General features: G+C 33.9%; 1 protein-coding gene across 7 annotated transcripts in view; it reads right to left on the reverse strand.

Moving 5' to 3' along the window:
• Nucleotides 1–24,459, reverse strand: part of LOC112789905 (chromo domain-containing protein LHP1) — a 32,669-nt gene extending 8,210 nt beyond the window's left edge. Inside the window, exons 1-3 of one of the 7 annotated variants that reach the window (XM_025832057.3) lie at nt 24,319–24,459; nt 16,921–16,996; nt 14,283–15,717 (exon numbers count right to left, since the gene is read on the reverse strand). In XM_025832057.3, coding sequence (XP_025687842.1) covers nt 14,300–15,640 — 1,341 coding nt within the window. In that variant the 5' untranslated portion in view covers nt 15,641–15,717; nt 16,921–16,996; nt 24,319–24,459 and the 3' untranslated portion in view covers nt 14,283–14,299. Of the gene's footprint in view, nt 1–14,282; nt 15,737–16,920; nt 16,997–24,318 lie in introns of those variants that run through there. The other 6 variants (XM_072232617.1, XM_025832055.3, XM_025832058.3 and 3 more) reach the window with 6 other exon arrangements.
• Nucleotides 24,460–25,710: the final 1,251 nt, after the last annotated feature.

The following is a 25,710-nucleotide window of genomic DNA, read 5'->3' on the forward strand; positions in this document are numbered from 1 at the left end:
AAGTTGTATATTTTTTTAGTATATATAGAAGTCTAATCTCATTATATATAAATGTTTGTATATATAAAAGTTATTTCTTTATATATAAAAGCTAACTAGTAGTAGTCTCCATGTTTAACAAGTGGATGATGTTTATGATCAACATTTGACATCATAAAATTGTACATTTTTTTAGTATATATAGAAGTCTAATATATTTATATATAAAAGTCTTTATATATAAAAAGCCATCTTTTTAAGTAAAAAAATATAAAAAAATATTAATTGATGAAAAATCATATTTTATAAAAATAATTTTAAAAATAAAAAATTCATTTTCCTCTTTAATCCACAAACGATATCGATAACTCGTTTTCCCTTTACTTTCACTATTTTTTCATCAAATTTTCAATTAAAAAATTATTTTTCTTATATTTTTATATTTTTTTATTAAAATCTTTACATTTGTTTGAGACGTTGGGTAATTATTATTCATTCAATTTTATTTTTTTCTAGGGTTTAGTTGTTATCCATCAAATAATTGAAAATAAAAAAAGTGGAAGTAAGAGGATTAAGTGTTGCATGGAAGATTAAAAATTTTATTATCTATTAATATATAATAGGTTTATTTGGTTGACAAGTGTCATAGTTAAATACTTGACAAGTGTTAGGTTTATTTAGTTGACAAGTGTCATAGTTGGATACTTAATAAGTGTTGAATCAAAGAATAAAAATTTTATATCTATCTCTTTATATATAAAAGTTAACTACTGGTATTTTTTATGCTTGACAAGTGAATGTTGTCTGTGATCGACACTTGCCATCATAAAGTTGTACATTTTTTTAGTATATATAGAAGTCTAATCTCTTTATATAAAAAAGTCGGTATATATAAAAGTTATTTCTTTATATATAAAACTAACTAGTGGTAGTCTCCATGCTTGACAAGTGGATGCTGTCTATGATCGACACTTGGTATCATAAAGTTGTACATTTTTTAATATATATAGAAGTTTAATATCTTTATATACAAAAGTCTGTATATATAAAAGCTATCTTTTTAAGTAAAAAAATATAAAAAAATATTAAATGATGAAAAATTATATTTTATAAAAATAATCTTAAAACTTAAAAATTTATTTTTCTCTTTGATCCATAAACGACATCGATAACTCGTTTTTCCTTTACTTTCACTATTTTTTCATCAAATTTTTAATTAATTATTTATTTTTTTCATATTTTTATATTTTTTGATAAAATCTTTACATTTGTTCGAGACGTTGGGTAATTATTATTCATTCAATTTTATTTTTTTCTAGGGCTTGTTATCCATATCTAATAATTGAAAATAAAAAAAGTGGGAGTAAGAGGATTAAGTGTTGAATGAAAGAACAAAAATTTTATTATCTATTAATATATAATAGGTTTAGTTGGTTGACAAGTGTCATAGTTAAACACTTGACAAGTGTTAGGTTTATTTAGTTGACAAGTGTCAGAGCTAGATACTTAATAAGTGTTGAATCAAAAAATAAAAATCTTATATTTATCTCTTTATATATAAAAGTTAACTAGTGGTAATCTCTATGCTTGACAAGTGAATGTTGTCTACGATGGACATTTGCCATCATAAAGTTGTACATTTTTTTAGTATATATAGAAGTCTAATCTCTTTATATATAAAAGTCTGTATATATAAAAGTTATTTCTTTATATATAAAAGCCAACTAGTGGTAGTCTCCATTCTTAACAAGTGGATGTTGTTTATGATCGACACTTGACATTATAAAGTTGTACATTTTTTTAGTATATATAAAAGTTTAATATTTTTATATATAAAAGTCTGTATATATGAAAACTATCTTTTTAAGTAAAAAAATATAAAAAAATATTAAATGATAAAAAATCGTATTTTATGAAAATAATTTTGAAAATTAAAAGTTCATTTTCCTCTTTGATCCACAAATGACACCGATAACTTGTTCTTCCTTTACTTTCACTATTTTTTTTCATCAAACTTCCAATTAAATATTTATTTTTCATATTTTTATATTTTTTTGATAAACTTTTTTACATTTGTTTGAGACGTTGGGTAATTATTATTCATTCAATTTTTGTTTTTCTAGAGCTTAGATACTTGACAAGTGTTATAGTTAAATACTTGACAAGTGTTAGGTTTATTTAATTGACAAGTGTTGAATCAAAGAATAAAAATCTTATATCTGTCTCTTTATATATAAAAGCTAATTAATGGTAGTCTCCATGCTTGATGAGTGAATACTGTCTATGATCGACACTTGGCATCATAAAGTTTTTCATTTTTTTAGTATATATAGAAGTCTAATCTCTTTATATATAAAAGTCATCTCTTTATATATAAAAGCTAACTATTGCCAGTCTCAATACTTGTCAAGTGGATGCTGTTTATGTTCGACATTTGACATCATAAAATTGTATATTTTTTTAGTATATATAGAAGTCTAATTTCTTTATATATAAAAGTATGTATATATAAAAGTTATCCTTTTAAGTAAAAAAAATATTAAATGATTAAAAATTATATTTTATAAAAAATTTTAAAAATTAAAATTACATTTTTCTTTTTGATCCACAGACAATATGGATGACTTGTTCTCCCTTTATTTTTACTATTTTTTTTCCATCAAACTTCCAATTAAATATTTATTTTTTTATATTTTTATATTTTTTTGATAAAATTTTTTACATTTATTTGAGACTTGGGATAATTATTATTCATTCAATTTTTTTTCTAAGGCTTAGTTGTTATCCATATCAAATAATTGAAAATAAAAAAAGTGGGAGTAAGAGGATTAAGGCCCGTTTGAAAAATTTTAGAAGTAACTTTTTTAACTTTCGACTTATGAAAAGTAGGAGTATTAATATCGGGTGCAATTTTCAAAACCAAATTGCAACTTTCTAAGAAACTATTTAGGAGCTTATAGAGAAGTTTAAAAAAATGACTTTTCTCATGGCTCAGGATTCGGTGGTCCAGGAACCTTTGGATTACTTAGTGGTCCAAGTAGAAAACATGTTTTTAGAATTTTTTTATCAATTGCTATGTAGTCCTTGAACTAATTTTAATTACAAATTAACCCCATATATTTTATTTAATTATAAAAATAGTTTTTTATTTTATAAATTATTATTTTATCAATTATCTATTATATTTATTAACAATCAAATACAAAAATAACAACCAATTATATCCTCCATTCATCTTAATAATTCCAATTGATTAAAAAATTAACTTTGATCTCGTTACGTTCGTCCATGGCTTTCAAATCGTGTTTCCTTGAAATTCAATCGATTGAATGATAACTCAATCGATTGGTTTACACTATACCACAAAATAATCGATTGAAAGTTGTAAGGTAGAATGGTAAAAAGCTTAAACCAATCGATTGTTTATACTTTCCAATCGAATGAATGCCTCAAAACAATGGATTGTTGTTGTTACTCAATCGATTGAGTTCACAAAAACAACATGGATTTGCCAAATACAATTGATTGGAAAGTGATGACATTGAAGTTTTAGCCAAATTCAATCGATTGGTAATGTAATCCAATCGATTGGAAGGTGATGAAGTTGAATGTTTTGCCAATTTCAATCGATTGGTAATGGTACCCAATCGATTGAAATGTGATGACTTTGAATTTTTTCCAAATTCAATCGATTGGTAATGCAATTCAATCGATTAAAAAGTGATGACATTGAACTTTTTGCCAAATTCAATCGATTGGTAATGTAATCCAATCGATTGAAATTTGAAACTTGCTATGTATTAAAGCAGATAACCCTCAGTATTCACACCCACTCCCCCTTTTAAACGTTCGAACCCCATTTCTGCACCTCTCTCCTCTCTCTAAAATCCAGAAAGCTTGTGTCTTCTTCTTCTCCATTCTCACCCACATCCACTCCCAACCACATACATAATTCCAACCCTCATCAAATCCCTACAAAACCCACAAAACCAGTATCCCCATAATGGCCAGAACTAAGAACGCCAAAAGAGCCAGGGTTGAGGGAGAAAGCTCTGCCCCCGCCAGACTAATTGCTTTATCCCATTACATGGCAAGGTGGTTGCCGTCTCGCAGGACATTGAACAACTATGTGGAGAATTTTGAGTCCAGGACAATTATTCCTCCCAGGTACATAACAGCCGAGTTCCTTCAGGATAGACGTTTTAATTTGGTGTTGAATGCATTGCAAACACAACACTTAATTGATTTTGTACAAACTAGGGATGATTATTACCCGCACTTGGTTAGGGCTGTTTATAGTACTTTAAATTATGTTGTTCCTGAACCTGATGAAGAGGGTGAGGTAATGCCGCTGATTGAGTTTGATTTAGGGAAACAGCATTATAGAGTTACTTTACAAGAACTAGCTGAACAATGGAGTCTAGGTTATCATGGGGCAAAATTTACTGGAGGTATTGTGGCAAATGAGGAATAGGGAGAATACAACAGATTAGTTGGTTTGCAGAGTTTACAATATGAGAATCCACACATGGATGCTAGAGGTAATATAAGTTGCAGTGGGTTGGGGATTGAGCAGCGTATATTGATGTATTTGTTTTCATACATGTTGATTCCAAGAAAACATAATCATGGAATCTTGTTTAACGAAGATATTTTAGTGCTTTGGGCTATGGTGACTTGAAAGGAGATAAACTGGCCTTATTTTATGGTTCATCATATGCTTGAGATGAAGAAAGGAAAATCAAGTGTTGGTTTAGGATATGCTTGTCATTGGACCAAGATTTTCAAATGGCTTGAAATTGACTTGACTGAAGAGAAAAGTGTTGTCTTGACTAATGTAGCCAAGATTGATGATAGCATTCTAAGACAGATGGGAAGAGATCCGGATGCCCAACAACCTCAGGCTCAAAGACAACCACAAGACCAGGTGCAAGCACAAACACAGACACCCCCACCACCACCCCCTCCTTCGCCAACAATGCAAGATTTGATGGATGAATTGCGAAGCATGAGAGTATATATGGAGGAGCAATTTGTTGATATGAGGCAGCGTCAAGACAGGCAAACGGAAGCTATCAATCGTCAAGGAGAAGCAATTGATAGTCTATGCACTAATCTGGGCATCATCCCAAGGCCTGGACCATGAAGAAATTGTTATCTAGAACTCCACATCATCGTATGATCTCCATTGATGATTGAATGGGAGTTAATATTGTTGAGTTAAAAAAATTTAGGACAAAATCTAGGTGTTATCTTCACTGTATGATGAAATGTGTCATTTCACTTTTGAGAGTTCCAGGTATTATTGTTCATTGTGTCATTTCACTTTTGAGAGTCCTAGGTATGTTTGATGCTACTACTATTGCAACAGAAGCATAAGTTATTGATCAGCTTATTTTGTTTTTAATGTATTATAGCAATCTAACTTTCTTATTATACAAAGAAGTTAAAGTACCCAAAAACATCTTAGCTATGCATGTAAATCTGGGAACTTAAGCTGCAATCAGTTCTTGTATTAAATTGATTGAAAAATGCTTGCAATCAAGTGTGTATGGAAATCAATCGATTGGTTTGGTAGTAAAATCGATTGTTGTACCCTCAATTGCAAATTCAATCTATTTTTTTTTTACTGCAATCGATTGAATATTCAGTGAAATCGATTGGAGTACTCTTATATATACTATTTCAATCGATTGGATTTTAATGCAATCGATTGAATAATACACACACCTCTCATTCAATCGATTGTGTTGTTGTAATCGATTGGAATCGATTTAGTTACTACTTCAATCGATTGTTTTCTAAGTGCAATCGATTGAAGTATCCTCTCTTGTTATTTCAATCGATTGGATTGGTAGTAAAATCGATTGTTGTACCCTCAGTTGCTAATTCAATCTATTTTTTTTACTGCAATCGATTTAATATTCAGTGAAATCGATTGGAGAACTCTTATATATACTATTTCAATCGATTGGATTTTAATACAATCGATTGAATAAAACACACACCTCTCATTCAATCGATTGTGTTGTTGTTGTAATCGATTGGAATCGATTTAGTTACTGCTTCAATGGATTGTTTTCTAAGTGCAATCGATTGAAGTATCCTCTTTTGTTATCTCAATCGATTGGTGAGCCTATCTACCAGTTTTAAATCTTCTTTTATTTAGTTATTAATCTGATGCGTCTAATCTCCTCCTTCTTCTTCTTCTTATTATTATTATTATTATTATTATTATTATTATTATTATTATTATTATTATTATTATTATTATTATTATTATTATTATTATTATTATTATGATTTTGAATTTTATTTGAGTATTTAGCTAATTAAAGATAATTATAGATAAGATATAATTAGATAAATTGATCGAATTTAATTTCTTAAATTGAAAATAAAAATTAAGTTGAAATTGAAAAGTATTTGTTTTTAATTAAAAGATAAGATATCTTAAATAGTTTTAAGATTATTCAGCTGTTTTAAAAATTTTTAAAAAGATAGAATTCAAATTTTGTTATCTTTTTTGGGTATATATATGTGTTCAATCCGAATAATTTTGTATACGTTGACAAATTATTTTAACTATTTGCCTTTCAACCAAGTCTACTCGTAATATATTCTTCTGTTGATAATAATCATGGATATTCCTTCCAACGAAGATATAGTGGGGGTCTCCAATGATGCATGTAACACACAGAATATGTCACTGGGCTGTGATTTTATCAAAGTTGATTTTGGTGATCAACTTGGAACTACAATTCCTAGTGCAAAGGTAAGACTTAATGGGTATTTAATATCTAATATAATGTATTACGAGTAGATTGAACTTTTATTTTTTTTTATTTTCTACAGGATGACCACGTTATTAATGACGATGTTATTCAAAGCGAGGATCTAAATAAAGTTCAAGAATTGTCTAGTAAAGTGTATAACGTCCTCTCTAGCATGGAGGTAATTTGATGTGACAAACAGTAATTAATATATATTATGTAAAATAATTTTATATATTATAACATTTTTACCATTCTTTTTTGCAGTCAATGAGAATTGTAAACATTGCTCGGGACGAAATAATTGATAAAATCCTTGAATCTGTAAGTCGCATTGAGACAATGATATCACAACTCAGTCTGAACAATGATTCCGAGACTCCGACCAAGCTCTCTGTACAAAACAGACATCCAATCTCAAGATTGAAGGCTAAGAGTTCGGCTATTGATATTCATACGGCTATATCAGACGATGAGGATGATCTTACTGTACTGGATCATATGTCTTTCACCCACGATGATCCGTTCCACATCAAGATCAATATGGACAAACCAGTATCTCCAACTATAAGATCCGCACCAAAAAAGAAAAATATGTCAAAGATATATGCATGTATAGTAAAATTTCATAACTCTTACTATTTGATATTCTTAACATGATAATAAGAATATACTAAAACTGTTTTTTTTTTCTTAGGGTAAGAGCATTATGGGGACGCAGAAAAAATTATCGTTCACTCACCCAGGCGGAATTAGAAAGCCAAAGATTGAGCCCAGATCAGTCAATAAATCGAAGGCGTCTTATGCACTGAGCCAACCCACAAAAGACTATAGAAAACTTGTTTATTTCTTTTCCATTCCCAACGTAATTACCACTTAAATTAATTAGTTTCTTATGGGTACGGCTAATTATTACGTTTAGTGATGAATTGCTAATACTTTTGTATTAAAATTTGTAGTCAATGCAGTGTCAATTTATGCCAACTCCAACCATACGTCTTTTGGAAGATCAAATAAAGGCATGTGCATATATATTTTCAGCATCGCTAGATCCATCGTAAGTTAATTTCATATTATCTTTGTTGTCGATGAATGAGGGCCAGTTTAATGAGTTTCGGTTTTTAATTGATACAGTGAAGAGCTTGTCGTAACAGATACAATCAGAGCAACTAGATCAGACTTTGAACATTTCATACCTGACAGACCCATTACTGATAAGGTACACAAGTAATCTATTAGTTAATCTACGTTTGGTTCTAGGCATAATCTCGTAATATATTTGGATTGTGATTCAGATTCTTGAATTAGCGGCATCGAACTGCACTAATTTTCAATCTGATATAAGTTTCAAGACAACATGGCAACTTCCACCGAGATTTGCGGTATGTTCTATAACCCCTGAAAGATAAGTTCATTTATCATAAGTTACAAATGTAATGCTGATATAGAACTGTACTTCTTTATCATGTGCTAAAGACTATATTGGTTTGCATTAATGAACTAGGTGGATGTCTTCAACAAGAAAGATTTAAAGAAGAAGATGGAAGACTACATTTATAAATTTATGCAACCTACTGCTAATTTAAAATATGTAAGAATTTTTTCTTAAGATTCATTGTTGGATATAGTTTTCCATTATTAGCATACATAACCGAGGGGCAAATTTTTATGGTTTAGATATATGTTCCTATTCAAGAGGATAACCACTGGTATCTAATGGCAATATCGGTTTGCGAGCGAACAATCTATCACCTGGACACCCATTTTAATGATGACAGAATTCGCTATCGTGAACGTATTATGAAGACACTAGTAAGTCTGTGGAAAAATTTACATAAGCTTATTAGATCTTATTTTGTTTTTATTATTTAACCAGTGAAATAAAATCAGGCACACGTATTGGAGCAAGTCGTCACGTCGAACTTTTACAAGGATGATGGCATTCAAGAGTATAATAAACAATTTCATGACTACAAAATTGAAAGACCAGAAGATATACCTCAATGTTCCTCAAGCTTGAACTCTGCAACTTGGGTGATGAAGTGGATGCATATGACTTATGAATTTAAGCCATATGGTAACAATAAGGTGAGCATTTATAAAACAACTCTCTAATATTTAATCCCTATTTTTTGGTACTAATTCATAATGAATAATTTGTAGCTTGATGATCACGATATTCGCATGATAACCGCGGTGCATATACTCCAGGGTCGGATCAACCATAAGAAGTCACAGATTATAGCATCGGTCGAGGAGTTTTGGAATATGCACAGTTCTTAAAATTTATCTAGAAAGATTGTAATACTTTGGTTAGTGCGTATTTATTTGTTAGAGTTAGTGGATGTAGTTCTTGCGAACTTCCTTAAATGACTTCTTAAATAGAAATGTATTGCTTCGTTGCTTTTCGTAATTTTTCTCTATTTCTATGCACCGTATGGATATTTAGTTTAAATTATTTTAAAAACACATATTTTTATAATGAAGTAATGTCATTTCCGTTTATTATTTCAACAACCATCCCATACAAACATTATTTCAAACTGTTCTAATAAGTGGTTCTGAAGTAGTTATATGCAATAGATTTTTATTACACGTACAAGGTACAACACTATAAGTGATAAATTTGTAAATAAATAAAGCAAAATAAAACAATGACGATTTTCTCTTACTTATTAAGAAAATAAATATTATTTTATTACTTCTTGTTTCTAAAATTATCAAAAGAAACTAAAGTAGAAAAAATGAAAACAAATTTTTGTTCTACTCAAACCTTAAATTATCCGTAATAATAGAGTTTGTGTGTGCATACCATAAAAAATGCTTCATTTAGACATCTTGCTTTTTGATTTTGCTTCGTCCCTTTTTTTTTGGTTTCATATTTTTTCAAGGTTGCGAGAACCGAACCGATCATTGAACCGGTCAAGTAGCTGGTTTAATGGTCCAACCGGTTTAATTAAATATACAGTAAAATTAAAAAAAATCAATATACAATCAAAAATTGAATATAGCATTAAAAAATTAAACAGGTTTTCAACTAAATAAAGACACTACTCATTAATAATCATAATCATCATTAAGTATTCCATTGTTCCCATCATAAAGATAATCCATATTACAAAATTTGGTGTAACATTCAGAAATCCAGAATCCATAATATTATATTTAGCATTAAAAATAAAAAATAAAAACTGAAAAGCAGATTTTGAGTGGACATCAAATTGTGGAAGAGCCTTTTGTACTGTCTGTAACAAACAAACCACAAAGGCAATCAACATCCATTGAAAATAAGATCATTTGTTCCTAGCAAAGTTATGTTACAGGGTTTGGACCAACAATGGGCTTGAACAATTGAACACACACTTATCTTCAATTGAAAACAAGATCATTCATTCATAACAAGATCATCCATTGAAAACTCTTCTTCTAATATCAAATCAGAGATAAATCCAGTTGAAGAACACAAATATCTCAATTGCATATTGACACATTTATTCCCAGCAAAGTATCATCAACAACTTAGAGTTAGAAGAATTAGAAAAAATCTGGAACCAACAACATCAAAAATCAGAATCAGTATAACAAAACAAAGCTCAGAAATCAGAATCAATCTAACAAGCCAAGTTTTTTTAAGTTTAACTAATTTCACTTGGCAACAAGGCAACAAGCCAACAACTTTGAAATTAACTCGGAATTAGAAAAAATAACACAAAAATAACTCAGGAAATTACCAACAATCAACAATAATTAACCAGAGGTCAGAACAAAACAACAACAATAATTCAGCTCTGTTAACAACAATGAACAACGAAAAAAATTAACTCAGAAAACAACTAATTAAACTAGAATTAACAATTATCATCAACAATCAACAAAATTATTTTAAAAATTTAACTAAAAAAGGATTATCAAAAACCATACAAATTAACAAGAATAATTAACTCAGAAGTATATATTAATCATAATTAATTTTAAATAAAAAAAAGTACTAAAGAAACACCGGAGTAGAGCTCACTGGATAAGACAAGACAACCGAGCAACAGAGACGTCCGAGAGGAGGTGATGCCCGAGCAGTTAAACGGAGGTGACGGCGAGGAGGACACGCGAGCAGAGACGTTCGCATTTCGCGTGAGACAGGGTGAGACCGGAGAGGGAGAGAGAGCGAGCTTGAAGAGATAGAAGCCAAGCAGAGACGTCCAGGACGGCGACGAGATCAAGGCCAACGATGACACCCTCTGTCGCTGCCGACAACGATGATCACATAGGCGGGCTTCACAAGGAGCACAGAGACGGTGAGAAGGAGAAGAGATTCGCGGCAGTTGGTGGGGCTCCGCGACGAGCACAGAGGAGGGGAGGAAGAAAAGAGTGGCGGCGTCTAGGGGCTCATGGTGGCTGGTGGGGTTTCACGACGAGCCGGCGGGATGGGGGCTAACGATGGCGACGGTGTTTGCTGTGCTAGGGTTAGGTAGTGAGGGAATTGAGAGGAAGGGAATTGGGTCTGGTGGGTTGCCGTGGCATTTAGTATTGCTAGCCTTTCTTTTCTTTTTTTTTATAAGAGATAAAACGACGCCGTTTTGCTCTTTTACTTTCAAACCAAAAATCGCGACTAAACCGGGCGGTTCATCTGGTTCACCGGTTAACCATCGGTTCGACTGGTTTTTTAAATTGACGGTTTTAACATTTGTCCGGATCATTTTTATAGCGACTCACAGTTTAACCGGTTCGACCCAACCAACCGGTTCTCATCCGAATTAACGGTTATCCACTGGTTTTATCTCCAACGGTTATTACAGGAGGATCAGACCGCATGCTTAACCGGTTCGCAGTTAAACCTGTTCGACCAGTCTGTCCAGGCCGATTGTCAGAACGATGAAAATTAGGGATTTTGCCAGTGAGAGTGAGCGAAAAGGGAGAGGGGCAGTTTACCCATTATCGCTAACCGGTTTTTATTTGACAATTATTACACCTAGAAAGCATAAGCACGACTATTGGAAGAATATATAAAATCTCATTAATATAGTGAAAAAGAAAAGATACACATACGGAACTGATTTTCTACCCAAAAACATTAAAGTTTATGGAGGTTGCTAACTATCACTATCTAACTCAGCCGTCGCTTCGGTACACATGTCGCCATCGTCCGAACCGATAGCTTCATTTTCTATAACGTTGTTGTCAATGTCCTTTTGCCAAGGACATGTTGTCTTCTTATGTCCTTCCATTTGACAAACACTACAACGTTGCCGCTTCTTCTTCTTAGATGGTTGTTCTGAGCCTCCAGTGGTTGGATGCACATACGGATTGCTACTTCTAGCTACACCTGAGTGAGGTTGATTATCTCCTTCGTCTGCAGCCTTGTAAGATGAGTACAATCCCATAATTAAATCACGTGTCTCTTCATATCTCTCTGGTACTTTAGCAGCAACAGCAGCCAGTTGTTTAGAAAATTCCACCAAAGCACTTTGACGACTAATAACAACAGCATCCCTGGTGAACCCACTTGGATCATTGAGTGCTGATTTAACCTTTTTTGTCCATCTATCCAATACCAATGACCGGGGAATCTCACGGATGTCTCTGTCAACCATTACTTTTACAATATGTTCGCAGGGAATACCAAATGACTCCATTCGTAAACAGGTACACATAAAGATCATTTCTTCTTGACAAAAATCAACGGTCCACATAAAATCGGGCCTCCCATGCTTACACACAATGTACTTTATGCAATCATCAGTATTATCTATGTTTAGAACCCGCATTGATCCAGCTCTAGAGAGAAATGGCCGAAAGAAAAGAAATATCTCATGAGTGTATAACTCAGCAGCATATCTCTCTAGCAGCTCTATACAAGTTTGCATGACGGGCACCCCACGTGTAGATTCATAATCAGCATTAAATTCGTTAAAGCGCATGTGTGCTACACACCTTTGAAAATGCTCTACAAAACTTGTCAAATCATACCGCGACCCTACATACCTTCTACTACTGAGTGTAAACCTTCACATCTTGATGTAGTTCTAAAGCCAGCAAAGAATTTTCCTCTTAGATATGCAGTAGCCCACATATGCTTCTCTTCGTACATGTTGATTGACGATTGGATTTTTGACGGTTTAGAATTTCACTAATGAAATCTCGTTGTAAAGTATAGTTTCTAAACCAAACAATAATCCTTTCATACAAAAAGTTGTTTGTCACTAAAACAAAGCCCTAAAATTTATAAACCGAAGTATTTAAACCTCGGGTCGTTCTCCCTAGGAATTACAATAAAGTGTCTTGTTATTGGTTGTGAGTTATTTTGGGGTTTTGATATGAAACATGAAAGATAAATGACAAAAAGTAAACTAATGGCTAAAAAGATCTTGGCAAGGGTTGGTGGTCAAGGATCTCTATCCTAATCACTAACCACAATATGAGAATTGGCAAGGATTAATCTCACTAAATCATCCTCTAACTAATAGTAAAGGAAAGTCAAATGAGCTATATCAATCCTAGTCCATAAGTCCTAACTCTCCACTAATTCAATTAGTGAGAACTAGAGTCAATGGCTCCCAATCATCAATCACTTGGACATTAGTAACTCAAGAGGTCCTAAGTTACCTTTTCAAGCCAAGAGTATAAAATTCTACTCTAAAATCCAACCAAGCATTTCATCAAACACTTGGAAGGCATAAAAGGAAAACATAGTAAATCAACAACAAGAACAAAACCTAACAACAATTATTGCAAGGAATTAATAACAACAAATTAAAAGGAACACAATTATTATGATTTACCTTGAATTGAATTGAAAGAGAAAGGAAGGAACAAAAGTAGATCTACACCAAAACACAAGAACAACATAAAGGAAATTACAACAAAAGAATAGAGGAAGAAGAATGTAACAACAAGGAATTGAAAGGTAGAAGTAGAAGAAGATGAATCTAAACCTAGATCTAAGAACTAAACCTAATCCTAATCCTAATTCTAGAGAGAAGTGAGAGCTTCTCTCTCTAGAAACTAATTCTAACTACTAAACTAAACTAATGGTAACTAACATGTGTTTTCCTCTTCACTCCTTGGGTTAAATAGCATCAGAAATGAGTTGGATTGGGCCCACAAGGCTTCTAAAATCGCTGGCCACGTTTTGCTTCAAGTGGACTAGGTGGCAGCAACGGCGCGTGCGCGTACTATGCGCGTGCGCGCCATCATACGTGTAGCAACTATGACAAATCTTATATCGTTGCGAAGCCCCAGATGTTAGCTTTCTAACCCAACTGGAACCGCATCATTTGGACCTCTGTAGCTCAAGTTATGTTCGTTTAAGTGCGAAGAGGTCGGCTTGACAGCTTTCCGGTTCTTTCATTTCTTCATGAGTTCTCCAACTTTACATGCTTTTTCTTCATTCCCTTGATCCAATCTTTGCCTCCTAAATCTGAAATCACTTAGCAAACATATCAAGGCATCTAATGGAATCAAGGTAAATTACATTTAGCTATTTTAAGACCTAAAAAGCATGTTTTCACTCTTAAGCACAATTAAAGGAGAATATACAAAACCATGCTATTTCATTGAATAAATGTGGGTGAAAGGTTATAAAATCCCCTAAAATCAATACAAGATAAACCGTCAAATTGGGGTTTGTCATTGATCACCCACGGCTTATCCTCAATGCCAAATTCTTCAATAAGCTGAACCCACTTATGCTTAAACACGGGAATCTCGTAGTCTCCTGTCATGATTTTTCTAAATTTAGATGTAAACGATGGATTTCCAACATTGCTAGTTGTATTTCGAATAAGGTGCCAAGCGCATAATCTATGTCTGACTTCGGGAAATACAACTCTCACTGCATTCCTAATCGCCATGGCCCCATCAGTTATGATTGAGGTCGGGGTCTTGCCCCTCATTGCAAACATGAGCTGACGCAGGAGCCAAATATATGTATCAGTAGTTTCGTCCGCAATTAACGCAGCAGCAAAAATAATTGTTTGGTTGTGGTGGTTAACCCCGCTGAATATTACTAATGGACAACTATACTTGTTCTTCTTGTACGTAGCATCAAAAGCAATAACATCCCCGAAGAGTCGGTAGTCTAGTTGGCTAATCCCATCAGACCAGAACAAATTACGTAACAAACCTCTTGAATCGTTACATGCCTTGAAATATAATTGTGGATCCTTCAACCGCATATCCTCCAACTTCTTCAACACTCGTGCTGCATCACCAGGAATTTGACGCCTTTGCCGAGCAATCTCATTGTACATATCTCTGGGACCATAGCCAACAAATTCGTACCCGCCTGCTTGACTAGCTAGAAGACCAAATATCTGTGAGGTGCTGATCCCTGACTTTAGCATGTTCATCATTTGCATAATATCTGCCTCTGACATTTTTCTGTGGGCAGGCAACATAGCACTGAATTGTGTATCCAATAGATCATGGTTGTGTTCGTCAGAGAAATAAAAGATATGCCACCTTCCACTTTCTGGTACAAATTTAACATCCATTCGGGCTTCACATCCAGTTCTTGTTTCCAATCTAGGCTCCTTCTTCCTTTTTTCCATCGTGTAATATTTCTCCATCCTGAATCCTTGCCTATGGCATACAAACATTTGTCTGTAAATCTCGCCACTACTATTCTTGAAGGTTTTGCTCTTCCTTGCACTAAAGCCCTTCGACTTTGAGTACTTCATATAAAAATCAAATGCAAGATGCAAAGTAGAAAAGTGGTATTTGCCAATTTCCTCCGCAACATTCTCACTAAATTTCAAAGATGTAATGTCTTGCACGGAGTCAACCGCATAAGCGGCTTCAAGGATATAATCTGACATATCAGATTCAGAAAAAAACGCTCCCTCGATAAATTCATCTCTGAAATCTTGTTCGAATTCATTCTGTTCATCCATCGTATCTTAGTCACTTACTAGCTCTTCTTGTTGGTTAAAGTCATCGTCCTCCTGGTATTGCTCATTCATCTCAGTGTCTGTAAATATACCTGACATCTTAAAAATGTCCGATGAAAAAAATTATTTAATACACACAAAGTCATATATTTCTATTTGTGGTGAAAGTTAAAAATTAAAAGTAAATAATATTTAAACTTTTTTGTTTAACAAAATTAAAATAAAGCACAAAAATAAGAAAAAATGTGTATAGGAGTACATTCATTATGTTATAATTTTAATAATTAATGTAAATTTTAAAAAATTGGATAAATTTATATTTCTTGTGATTACAATCAAAAGTGAATTATATGTATTCTTATAATCAAGAGATATACTTAACTTCTTTTATAATAAGTAGTAAGTCTGTCAATAATTTAATTTATTAAAAAAAATCTCATTTTTTTGTTTATCCTACAAAATAAAATTTCATATTAATAGTTTTGAATAAGACAATTAAAATAAAATTTAAAAATAAAGCTTGAATAAAAAAATACAAAGTTTTTAATCTAAAAATAAAAATAGTTAAAAAATAAAATACTTATTTAAATACGATTTTTCAAGACACTCTATAACCTAGATGAATAAATATTATTTTTAAAATGAATCATGATATATTGATACAAAACTTATTGTATGTATTTTTTTAAAAAAATTAATAAACTTCTCTCGTTAATAACAATATTGGAACCTAAATTTGAACGCTAATTGATATTATATATTGTGTAGGTACTTAGAGTATATTAGAAAAGTACGTTAATAATTTGAAGAGAAAAATTATTAGTGTAAATTTATTTTTTTAAAAAATTAATCCTTATTGAACTATTCTATTTTTATTCCCTCAAAATATATCTTAATAAAAATATTTGTAACAATAATTTACATCCAATAAGAATATCTTAACGAGCAGTTACATTATTCTGTCATGGGGTAAAATAGGAGTAAAATAGGAAAAAAATAATCGACACCTAACTCTCTGTATTCCTAATATAAATTGTTATAGATAAGTATAGTTTCTTAAAATTTTGGGGTGTCCGAGCCACTACTCACCCCCTCTAGGTCCGTCGCTGATTGCTAGCTAATTAATTAATAATAAAAAATAATAACATCTATTTACTTTTTAGTATTTCTCAATTTCTATGCATTAATAAAAGATATTTTTAAATTTTTTTTCTTACACAATCAATTTCACGAATAAAGTATCGAACAGAATAATTGCAAAATTAGAGATTCTATTCACTGACCTCGATGTTGTAATCAAAACGATGGTTTATTTTTTGAACACTACAATGAAAAACTTGATTGGACCTTTGCTGATTGCTGCAACGGTGATTAATGATGAAGAAATAGTGGATATTAAATAGATGGATGAAAATTAAAAAAAATTGGATATTGAGTAGATGGATATTCCAAAGAAAAACAATTAAATTTTTTATAATCAAAGAAAATGATACACAATTTCAATGGTGGGATTGAATAATTAGTGATGGATTATTCACCAATTTATAATGTTAATATTAAGGAAAAGATAAGATTAGTTTATCTACATAAAAATAAAACAGAAAAAATTGAAGATAGAATTTTAAAGATAAGATAGATGAATAATAAGATAATTTCTAAAAAGATAACAAGATTGAAATAGCCGCAGATCACATTTCAATCGATTGGATACCATTACCAATCGATTGAAATTGGCAAAACATTCAACTTCATCACCTTCCAATCGATTGGATTACATTACCACTCGATTGAATTTGGCTAAAACTTCAATGTCATCACTTTCTAATCGATTGTATTTGGCAAATCCATGTTGTTTTCGTGAACTCAATCGATTGAGTAACAACAACAATCGATTGTTTTGAGGCATTCATTCGATTGTAAAGTATAAACAATCGATTGGTTTAAGCTTTTTACCATTCTACCTTACAACTTTCAATCGATTGTTTTGTGATATAGTGTAAACCAATCGATTGAGTTATCATTCAATCGATTGTTTTGAAAAACCAATCGATTGAATTTCAAGGAAACACGATTTGGAAGCCATGGACGAACGTAACGAGATCAAGGTTAATTTTTTAATCAATTGGAATTATTAGGATGAATGGAGGATATAATTGGTTGTTATTTTTGTATTTGATTGTTAATAAATATAATAGATAATTGATAAAATAATAATTTATAAAATAAAAAACTATTTTTATAATTAAATAAAATATATAGGGTTAATTTGTAATTAAAATTAGTTCAAGGACTACATAGCAATTGATAAAAAAACTCTAAAAACATGTTTTCTACTTGGACCACTAAGTGGTCCAAAGGTTCCTGGACCACCGAATCCTATGCCTTTTCTCATAATATTTCTACTTTTCATCACATTTCTATAAAATAAGCACTTTTAGAGTTAAAAATCCAAACACAAAATAACTTATTTATAAGTTACTTTTAACAGAGTTATTTATTATTTAAGTGATTTTATCAAAAGAAACTTAATTAAGTTGGTTACCCAAACTGGACCTAAGTGTTGAATCGAAGAATAAAAATCTTATCATCTATTAATATATAATAGGTTTATTTGGTTGACAAGTGTCATAGTTAAATACTTGACAAATGTTAGGTTTATTTAATTGACAAGTGTCATAGTTAGATACTACATACTTGACAAGTGTTGAATCAAAGAATAAAAATCTTATATCTATCTTTTTATATATAAAAGTTAATTAGTGGTAGTTTACATGCTTGACAAGTGAATGTTGTCTATAATCGACACTTGGTATTATAAAATTGTACATTTTTTTAATATATATAGAAGTCTAATCTCTTTATATTTAAAAATTTGTATATATAAAAGTTATTTTTTTCATATTTGACAAATGAATATTGTCTATGACCATCGATCCTTATTTTTATAAAGTTATATATTTTTTTAGTATATATAAAAGTCTAATTTATTTAGGTGAATGTTAGCACACATCTCGCCAAATCAGGCGGTTCGAACGCCTCTTATCATTTGAGTTGTTGTCAAGGTCTGGATGAGCCACGTTGTGTTGAGTGGGAAGAAATTGGCATGCAGTGGTACACCTTACCCGGCAGCAGGTTCAGGGGTCTTGTAAATATTTTCATTTGAAGGCCATCTAAAGAGGGAATACATAAAATATGAATATATGTGGTAAATTTTTTAATTTTTGGTCTGAAATTATTCTTTTTGGTTTATGACTGGACCAGTTAGGTTGGACTTACTAATGGGCCATTCAGTTGGTATCTAAATAATTTCAACGTTCTTTATGTTTGGTACCTAAATAAATAATGTTAATAAGATGAATTAAAAAATGGAAGTAATGGCCCAAAACAACTAAAAAAGAAATGAAAATATAGTATGTATGAAAAAAAAAAAGCTGAGTACATCGTTTTGCTTAAGGAGTACATCATTCTTCTATACTTGTGATTGAAACCACCGTCATGAGAGGTGGCTATGTCCGCGGAGGACATTCTCGTTCTCATGAACCACAAAGGGAATCGAGAGAGGACCACATGAGGATAGCTAAGAAGGTTAAAAAAATAGGGGAAGGGCAAAGCTTCTTAGAGGAAGATTGGATGATGGAAGAAAAAGGAGGAGCTGTGACTGAAGGAGTCTCCAGAAGAACTTTCAGTGAAATGGTGAAGGGAGGACGCTCGCCAGTGGCAATAGAAAATGATGATAGTTCTTCAGAATCATATAATTCTAATGAAGAGATGGAGGAGGATGGAGGAGGTAATAGAGAGGAACAGCAACAAGAGAAAAGTAAACTACCAGAGATTAAAATAGAAAAAATTAATGGTATTTTCAACTTTGTGATAAATGAGGCAGCTATGAAGAATCTCAGACATCCTTGGTGGGATACTTTAATCGTAAAGCTGATGGGAAGGAAGATTTCTCTACCAGTTCTTACTAGAAGGCTAGAAAGCATGTGGGGGAAACAAGGAAGCATAGAGGTGATAGACCTTGGCAATGATTTTTTCATTGTGAAGTTCTACTCCCAAGAGGATCTTGATTATGCTCTGACAGAAGGACCATGGAGAATATTTGATCATTATCTTTCAATCCAATTCTGGAAGCCAGATTTTAACCCTATCGAGGCAACTATTGATATGGTGGCAGCTTGGGTGAGACTCCCCGGACTAGCAATTGAGTACTATGAGAAGGATATGTTGGAAATGATTGGTAATGTTTTGGGAAGAACACTCAAGGTAGACTCTAACACAGCTGATAAATGCAGAGGAAAATTTGCACGACTGTGTGTAGAGTTGGATCTTACAGAATCTCTTATTTCTCACTACTCCATTAATGGAGTAAGATACCTAGTGGAATATGAAGGGTTATATGACATATGTTTTCAGTGCAGCAGAGTCGGCCATGAGAAAGATAAGTGCCCTTCAAGGATAACGGCGGAAAAGGAGAAAGGGGTTGAAGCGGCGGCAGGAGGCTTGGACGGTCAGGGGAGAGGAGGAGAAGATGAACAGCAAAGTGTCCAAAAGGGCAAAGAGGTCATTAGCAGAAATAAGGAGGGTAAATCGGGGAAAGAGAATCCACATGATCCCTTTGGACCATGGATGATCGTACAACGACAACCACGAAGCAAGGGGACAAAAAAAGGTGACGCTGCAGGGAGTAGTGGGGGGAAAGGCGTGAATGGAGAAAGTAGGAAAAAGAATATGGAAATCGTGGCTGGTACGAGATTTGCAGTGTTATCTGCAGAGGGAGCAAATGCTAAAGATGACAATCATAAGGAGGTAGAGGTGGCCACCCTAGTAAAGACAAATCAAAAGGATCCAGGGAAAAACCCCCAAGCAATTCCTAATAAGCCTATCAATGTGACCCTATCCAGCAACTTTTCGGGCCGTAACAATACCGCAACCCAATCATCAAAGATCCCACAAGTGAGACCCACAAGCCCAAAAAGCTTAGAGAACCCTTTAGCCACTAACCAGAATACCCCCAAGATCCAAAATGAACCTATAAGTGACCCACCCAGAACACAAGATATGACCCTTACACCAGTCCAACAAAAGAAATCTCAAAGTCCGAAACCCAAAAATCCAAAACCCTTAAATCACAACAGTATCATTAACAGTTCCCAACAAACCCCAAGCATGAGCCCTATTCATCAACCAGACTCTCCACAAGGCACGAGGGAAGATACAGTTGTCCCAGAAACCGCCCTCATGGAGGAAGACCAAGTTGTGGCTATGGATCCAGAACCTCCAGACCCACATTCTATAGGCTCAGATATTATGCTAGAAGCAGCATTAATATTTGAGGAAGAGAAGCGCATACAGGCATTAGAGACACATGAGGCAATAGTCGAAGGAAGAGATATGAAAGTTTATGGTGTGGGACTGGAGAGCCACCCTGTAACTACAGAAAGAGTAGAGAGTACATCCCTAGAGGGGGATAGGATGGTGATGGAGCAGTAGTTCTGGGTCTGTCTCCGTCTAATTTTTCTTATGAGAGTATTTTCTTGGAACTGCAGGGGAGCCGTGAGTCAGGCTTTCACCCGCTCTCTGAAGGAATTTTGTAGAGTTTATAAGCCGGATTTTGTTATTCTCCAAGAAACTAGGTGTAGCGGTGATCAAGCGTTGAACGCCATTAGAAGGCTTGGTTTTGAATTCTTTCATATCAAGAATGCCGTTGGATTCAGTGGCGGCATCTGGATTCTCTGGAAGGATCCTAATTTAACTGTTAGAATTATTCTATCAAAAACCCAGTTTGTCCACTTAGAAGTTTGGTGCAATAATCAGTTCAACTGGCTCCTCACCGCAGTGTATGCAAGCCCCCAAGAGAGACTTCGAAGAAGTTCTAGAGAGGAGATGATTGAGGTTGCAGCGATAGTCAACAAAGAATGGCTTGTGGTGGGAGACTTTAATGACATTGCTTGCATGTCTGAAAAGAAAGGAGGAGAGAGGACAGATGCCAGAGCTTGTATAAAGTTCAAAGAGTGGATTAATGCTTGCGGACTGATAGACCTTGGGTTTGTAGGGAGCAAGTTTACCTAGAGAGGCCCTCAATGGAAAGGGAGGGATAGAGTGTTTAAATGTCTAGATAGAGCTCTAGCCAATGCGATATGGAGGACCAGATATGGAGAGGCTAGAGTTGATGTCCTTACGAGAACCAATTCGGATCATCACCCTTTACTAATCACCTTTGAACCTCATATAGTTCAGAGAAGAGAAAGGCCTTTCCGTTTCGAAGCCATGTGGAACCTACACCCGGAGTTCAAAGAGTGTGTAGAGAGTAATTGGAAGAAAGACGAGCCTTTGAATACAGCGCTGCGGTATCTAACCAAGGGGCTGAAGGAGTGGAATAGAGACGTCTTTGGACATATTGGGAGACAAAAGCGTATACTAATCAATCGGATAGGGGGCATTCAGAAAGCGAAGGCCTATGGACACAACCCCTTTCTAGAAAGATTGGAGAAACAACTTCAACAGGAATTAGAGAGCATCTTGGAAAGAGAAGAACTTATGTGGATGCAAAAGTCAAGAGAAAGATGGGTGGTAGAAGGAGATCGAAACACAAAGTATTACCACACCAAAACCATCATACGAAGAAGGAAGAACAGAATTTTGAAATTGCGAGATGACAATGGTCAGTGGATGGAAGACGAGGAGGTGATAGCGCTACATGCTATAAACTTCTTCAAAAGGCTGTATAAAGAAAATGAGGTATGTCCACACTCCTTGAATATCTCTCATTCTTATCCTCCTATTGCTGAAGAGATTAGAAGCAGCATGGATTTGCCCCCAAATAGAAAAGAGATAAAGAATGCTTTTTTTCAAATTGGATCGCTTAAAGCACCAGGAGAGGATGGTTTTCCAGCGAGCTTTTATAAAGATAATTGGAATTGTGTTTGTCCCAATGTGTACTCCATGATTGATATATGTTGGAGTGATCCAAGCTGTATAAAGGAGATGAATAACACTCTTATCACCCTTATTCCCAAACAGTCTACCCCTGAGTTTATCACTCAATTTAGGCCTATATCCCTCTGCAATGTAACCTATAAAGGGCTGTCCAAGGTAGTGGTGGATAGAATCAAGCCGAGTCTTAAAGACAGAATTGCTCCACAGCAGTCGAGTTTCGTACCAGGGAGAAAAATACGTGATAATATTTTAATTGCAAAAGAGATAATGCATATTATGCGAAAAATGAAAGGGAGGCAAGGATTCATGGAAATCAAATTTGATTTTGAAAAAGCTTACGATAGAGTGAGGTGGTCCTTCCTTAATGAATGTCTTGCTGAATTTGGAGTGACGAATAAACTAAGAGAAATAATTATGAATGGTGTTACTTCGGTCTCTTATAAGTTACTCTGGAATGGAGGGAAATCGGAAAGTTTCACTCCATCGCGGGGGTTAAGGCAAGGGGACCCGGCATCACCCTATCTTTTTGTGATTGTGATGGACAAATTATCCCAGATTATTGAGGAGTATGTTGAGAAAAATTTGTGGAAACCCATCACAGTGGAAAGAAAGGGACCAGCCATCTCACACCTCTTATTTGCGGATGACTTGTTAGTGTTCGCAGAAGTGAGTGTGGAGCAAATCCGGCTAGTAATGGAAGTCATAAATAAATTTTGTGAAGTATCGGGGTTAAAAGTTAATACCCAGAAGACAGCTATTGTTTTCGCTAATAATGTAAAGGAAGAAGAGAAAGAGACGATAAAAAGAGTCTGCCAGTTTCAATAGAATCAGAGTCTGGGCAAATATTTAGGTTCCCTGATTACCAACGAGAAAAGAGGCAAGGAGAAATTTAAGCATGTGCTGCAGCGGGTGCAAGGAAAATTAAAAGGTTGGAAAAGCCAATGCTTATCCCTTGCAGGGACAGTTACACTGGCAAAAACGGTGTTAAACCCTATAGCCTATTATGATATGCAACATGCCAAGCTACCCAAAGGGATTTGTAATGAAATAGAGAAGGCAATCAGAAGCTTTGTTTGGGGAGACAACAATTCGCAAAAGAGAGTACACCAGATTGGGTGGAGTACGTTGTGCAAACCAAAACAACAAGGTGGATTGGGATTCCGTAAGCTACAACAGATGAACGAGGCCTTCTTGATGAAGATTGTTTGGCGGTTATTTACAGAACAAGGAGCATTATGGACTCAAGTTGTTACCCATGACAAGATGGGTTTGATTGAGGAGCTAGAGACCATGAACAATACCACTAAACACTCACCTATTTGGAAGGAGTTGCAGAGGGTGTGGATCAAAATGAAAGATGATTGTCATTGGATCTTAGGGAATGGAAGAAGTACACACTTCTGGAAAGATCGTTGGCTAAAAAGTGGAAAATACCTTATTAACGAAGCTATGACTGACATCCCAAGAGAGTGGGAGTGGAGCACAGTTAAGGATTTTGTCAACGATAGAGGAGCTTGGAATACCGGGGTGCTTGAACCGTATCTTAACCATGACATTATTATGGAACTAATCAGCACAGAACCACCAAAACTGAGCGGGGAAAAAGACACTCTAAGTTGGAAGCTAACATCAAACGGAGAGTTCTCCATTGCATCAGCATATAAGAAACTCACAGGGCAACAGGAAACAAATAACAAGATTTGGAATACTATTTGGAAATGGAAAGGTCCAGAAAGAGTACGTACCTTCATGTGGCTCACAATTCATGGTAGGCTGATGACAGCAGAGAGAAAAGCGAAGATGGTGGGATCCTCTGTGTTTTGTCACAAATGCTCGCAAGTGAAGGAGACAATCCTCCATGTATTGCGTGACTGTCCAAGCACTTCCAGACTTTGGGCCAAAATCATACACCCAAGTGTCATAGCTCCCTTTTTCACTATGCCTATTGAGACATGGTTAGTCTTTAACATATGCAATGATCTAGGGAATAACCAGCAATTCAAATGGTTAGATTTATTCATGATTACCTGCTATTGGCTCTGGAAGTGGCGGAATCAGGAAGTCCATGATAAAGGTGCCAAACATGTGAACCAAGTTTCATTCATAAAGGATAGAATTGTAGAATACAAAAAAGCATTTATGAAACGCAGCCTCTTCAACGAAAATAAAAAGCCAATCATAAGGAACTCATCATGGATACCACCACAACAAGGGTGGGTCAAACTTAACACCGATGGCGCCTCACAGGAATGGACAAGCAAAGCGGGCTGCGGCGGACTATTGAGATCGAGCAAGGGAGAATGGATTGGAGGTTTTCGTGTGAATTTGGGAATGTGCAATGCGGTCCAAGCAGAGCTGCAAGGGGTTCTACATGGTCTGAGAATGGCTGCTGACTTGGGAATGCGAAGAATGGTTGTTGAAGTTGATGCAATGGAGGTTTATGAGATGTTGAAAGATCACACTAAAATAACCACTTGTCATAGTAAAGTTTTAAGAGAAATCCTGAGTTTGATTAGGAGGCCATGGGAGATCTCCTTCAATCACGTGGGAAGAGAAACAAATAAATGCGCCCATTGGTTAGCTCAAACCAGCATTAAGTATAAAGAAGATTTTTGCTTCTTAGATTCTTCCCCCTTTGAACTTCTTCCGTTACTGAGTGATGATGCTAATGGGGTCACCTTGCCCCAGAATCATTAAGTAATATTTTGTTTTTGTTCTCTTGGACTTAGGCCCCATTACCATACCAAAAAAAAAAGAAAATATAGTATGAAAATTAATTTTGAGATGTTCAAATTTAAATCGTATTATTCTAATTTTGTCTTTTTGTCATCCATGGTGTACAATAAAATTTTGTCTTTTTGTCGTGGTGTATAATAAAACGGTGATGTATGTTAGAGAAAAAAAAGTGAGAATTTATTTTATTTAATATTTATTAATTATAATTAATAAATATTAAATAAAACAAATTTTAAAAATTTTTTATTAATATTTTTTTATTACCAAAAATATAAAAATATTTGTCATTTAATAGCTATAATAATGAATAAATATTAAATAAAATAAATTTTATTTTTTTTTAACATTACTAGTAAAAATAATGATGATGGAAAATAGTTAAGTTGAGAAAATACATTATA

Source organism: Arachis hypogaea, chromosome 3 (genome assembly GCF_003086295.3).
Source record: "Arachis hypogaea cultivar Tifrunner chromosome 3, arahy.Tifrunner.gnm2.J5K5, whole genome shotgun sequence".
Taxonomy (NCBI): domain Eukaryota; kingdom Viridiplantae; phylum Streptophyta; class Magnoliopsida; order Fabales; family Fabaceae; genus Arachis; species Arachis hypogaea.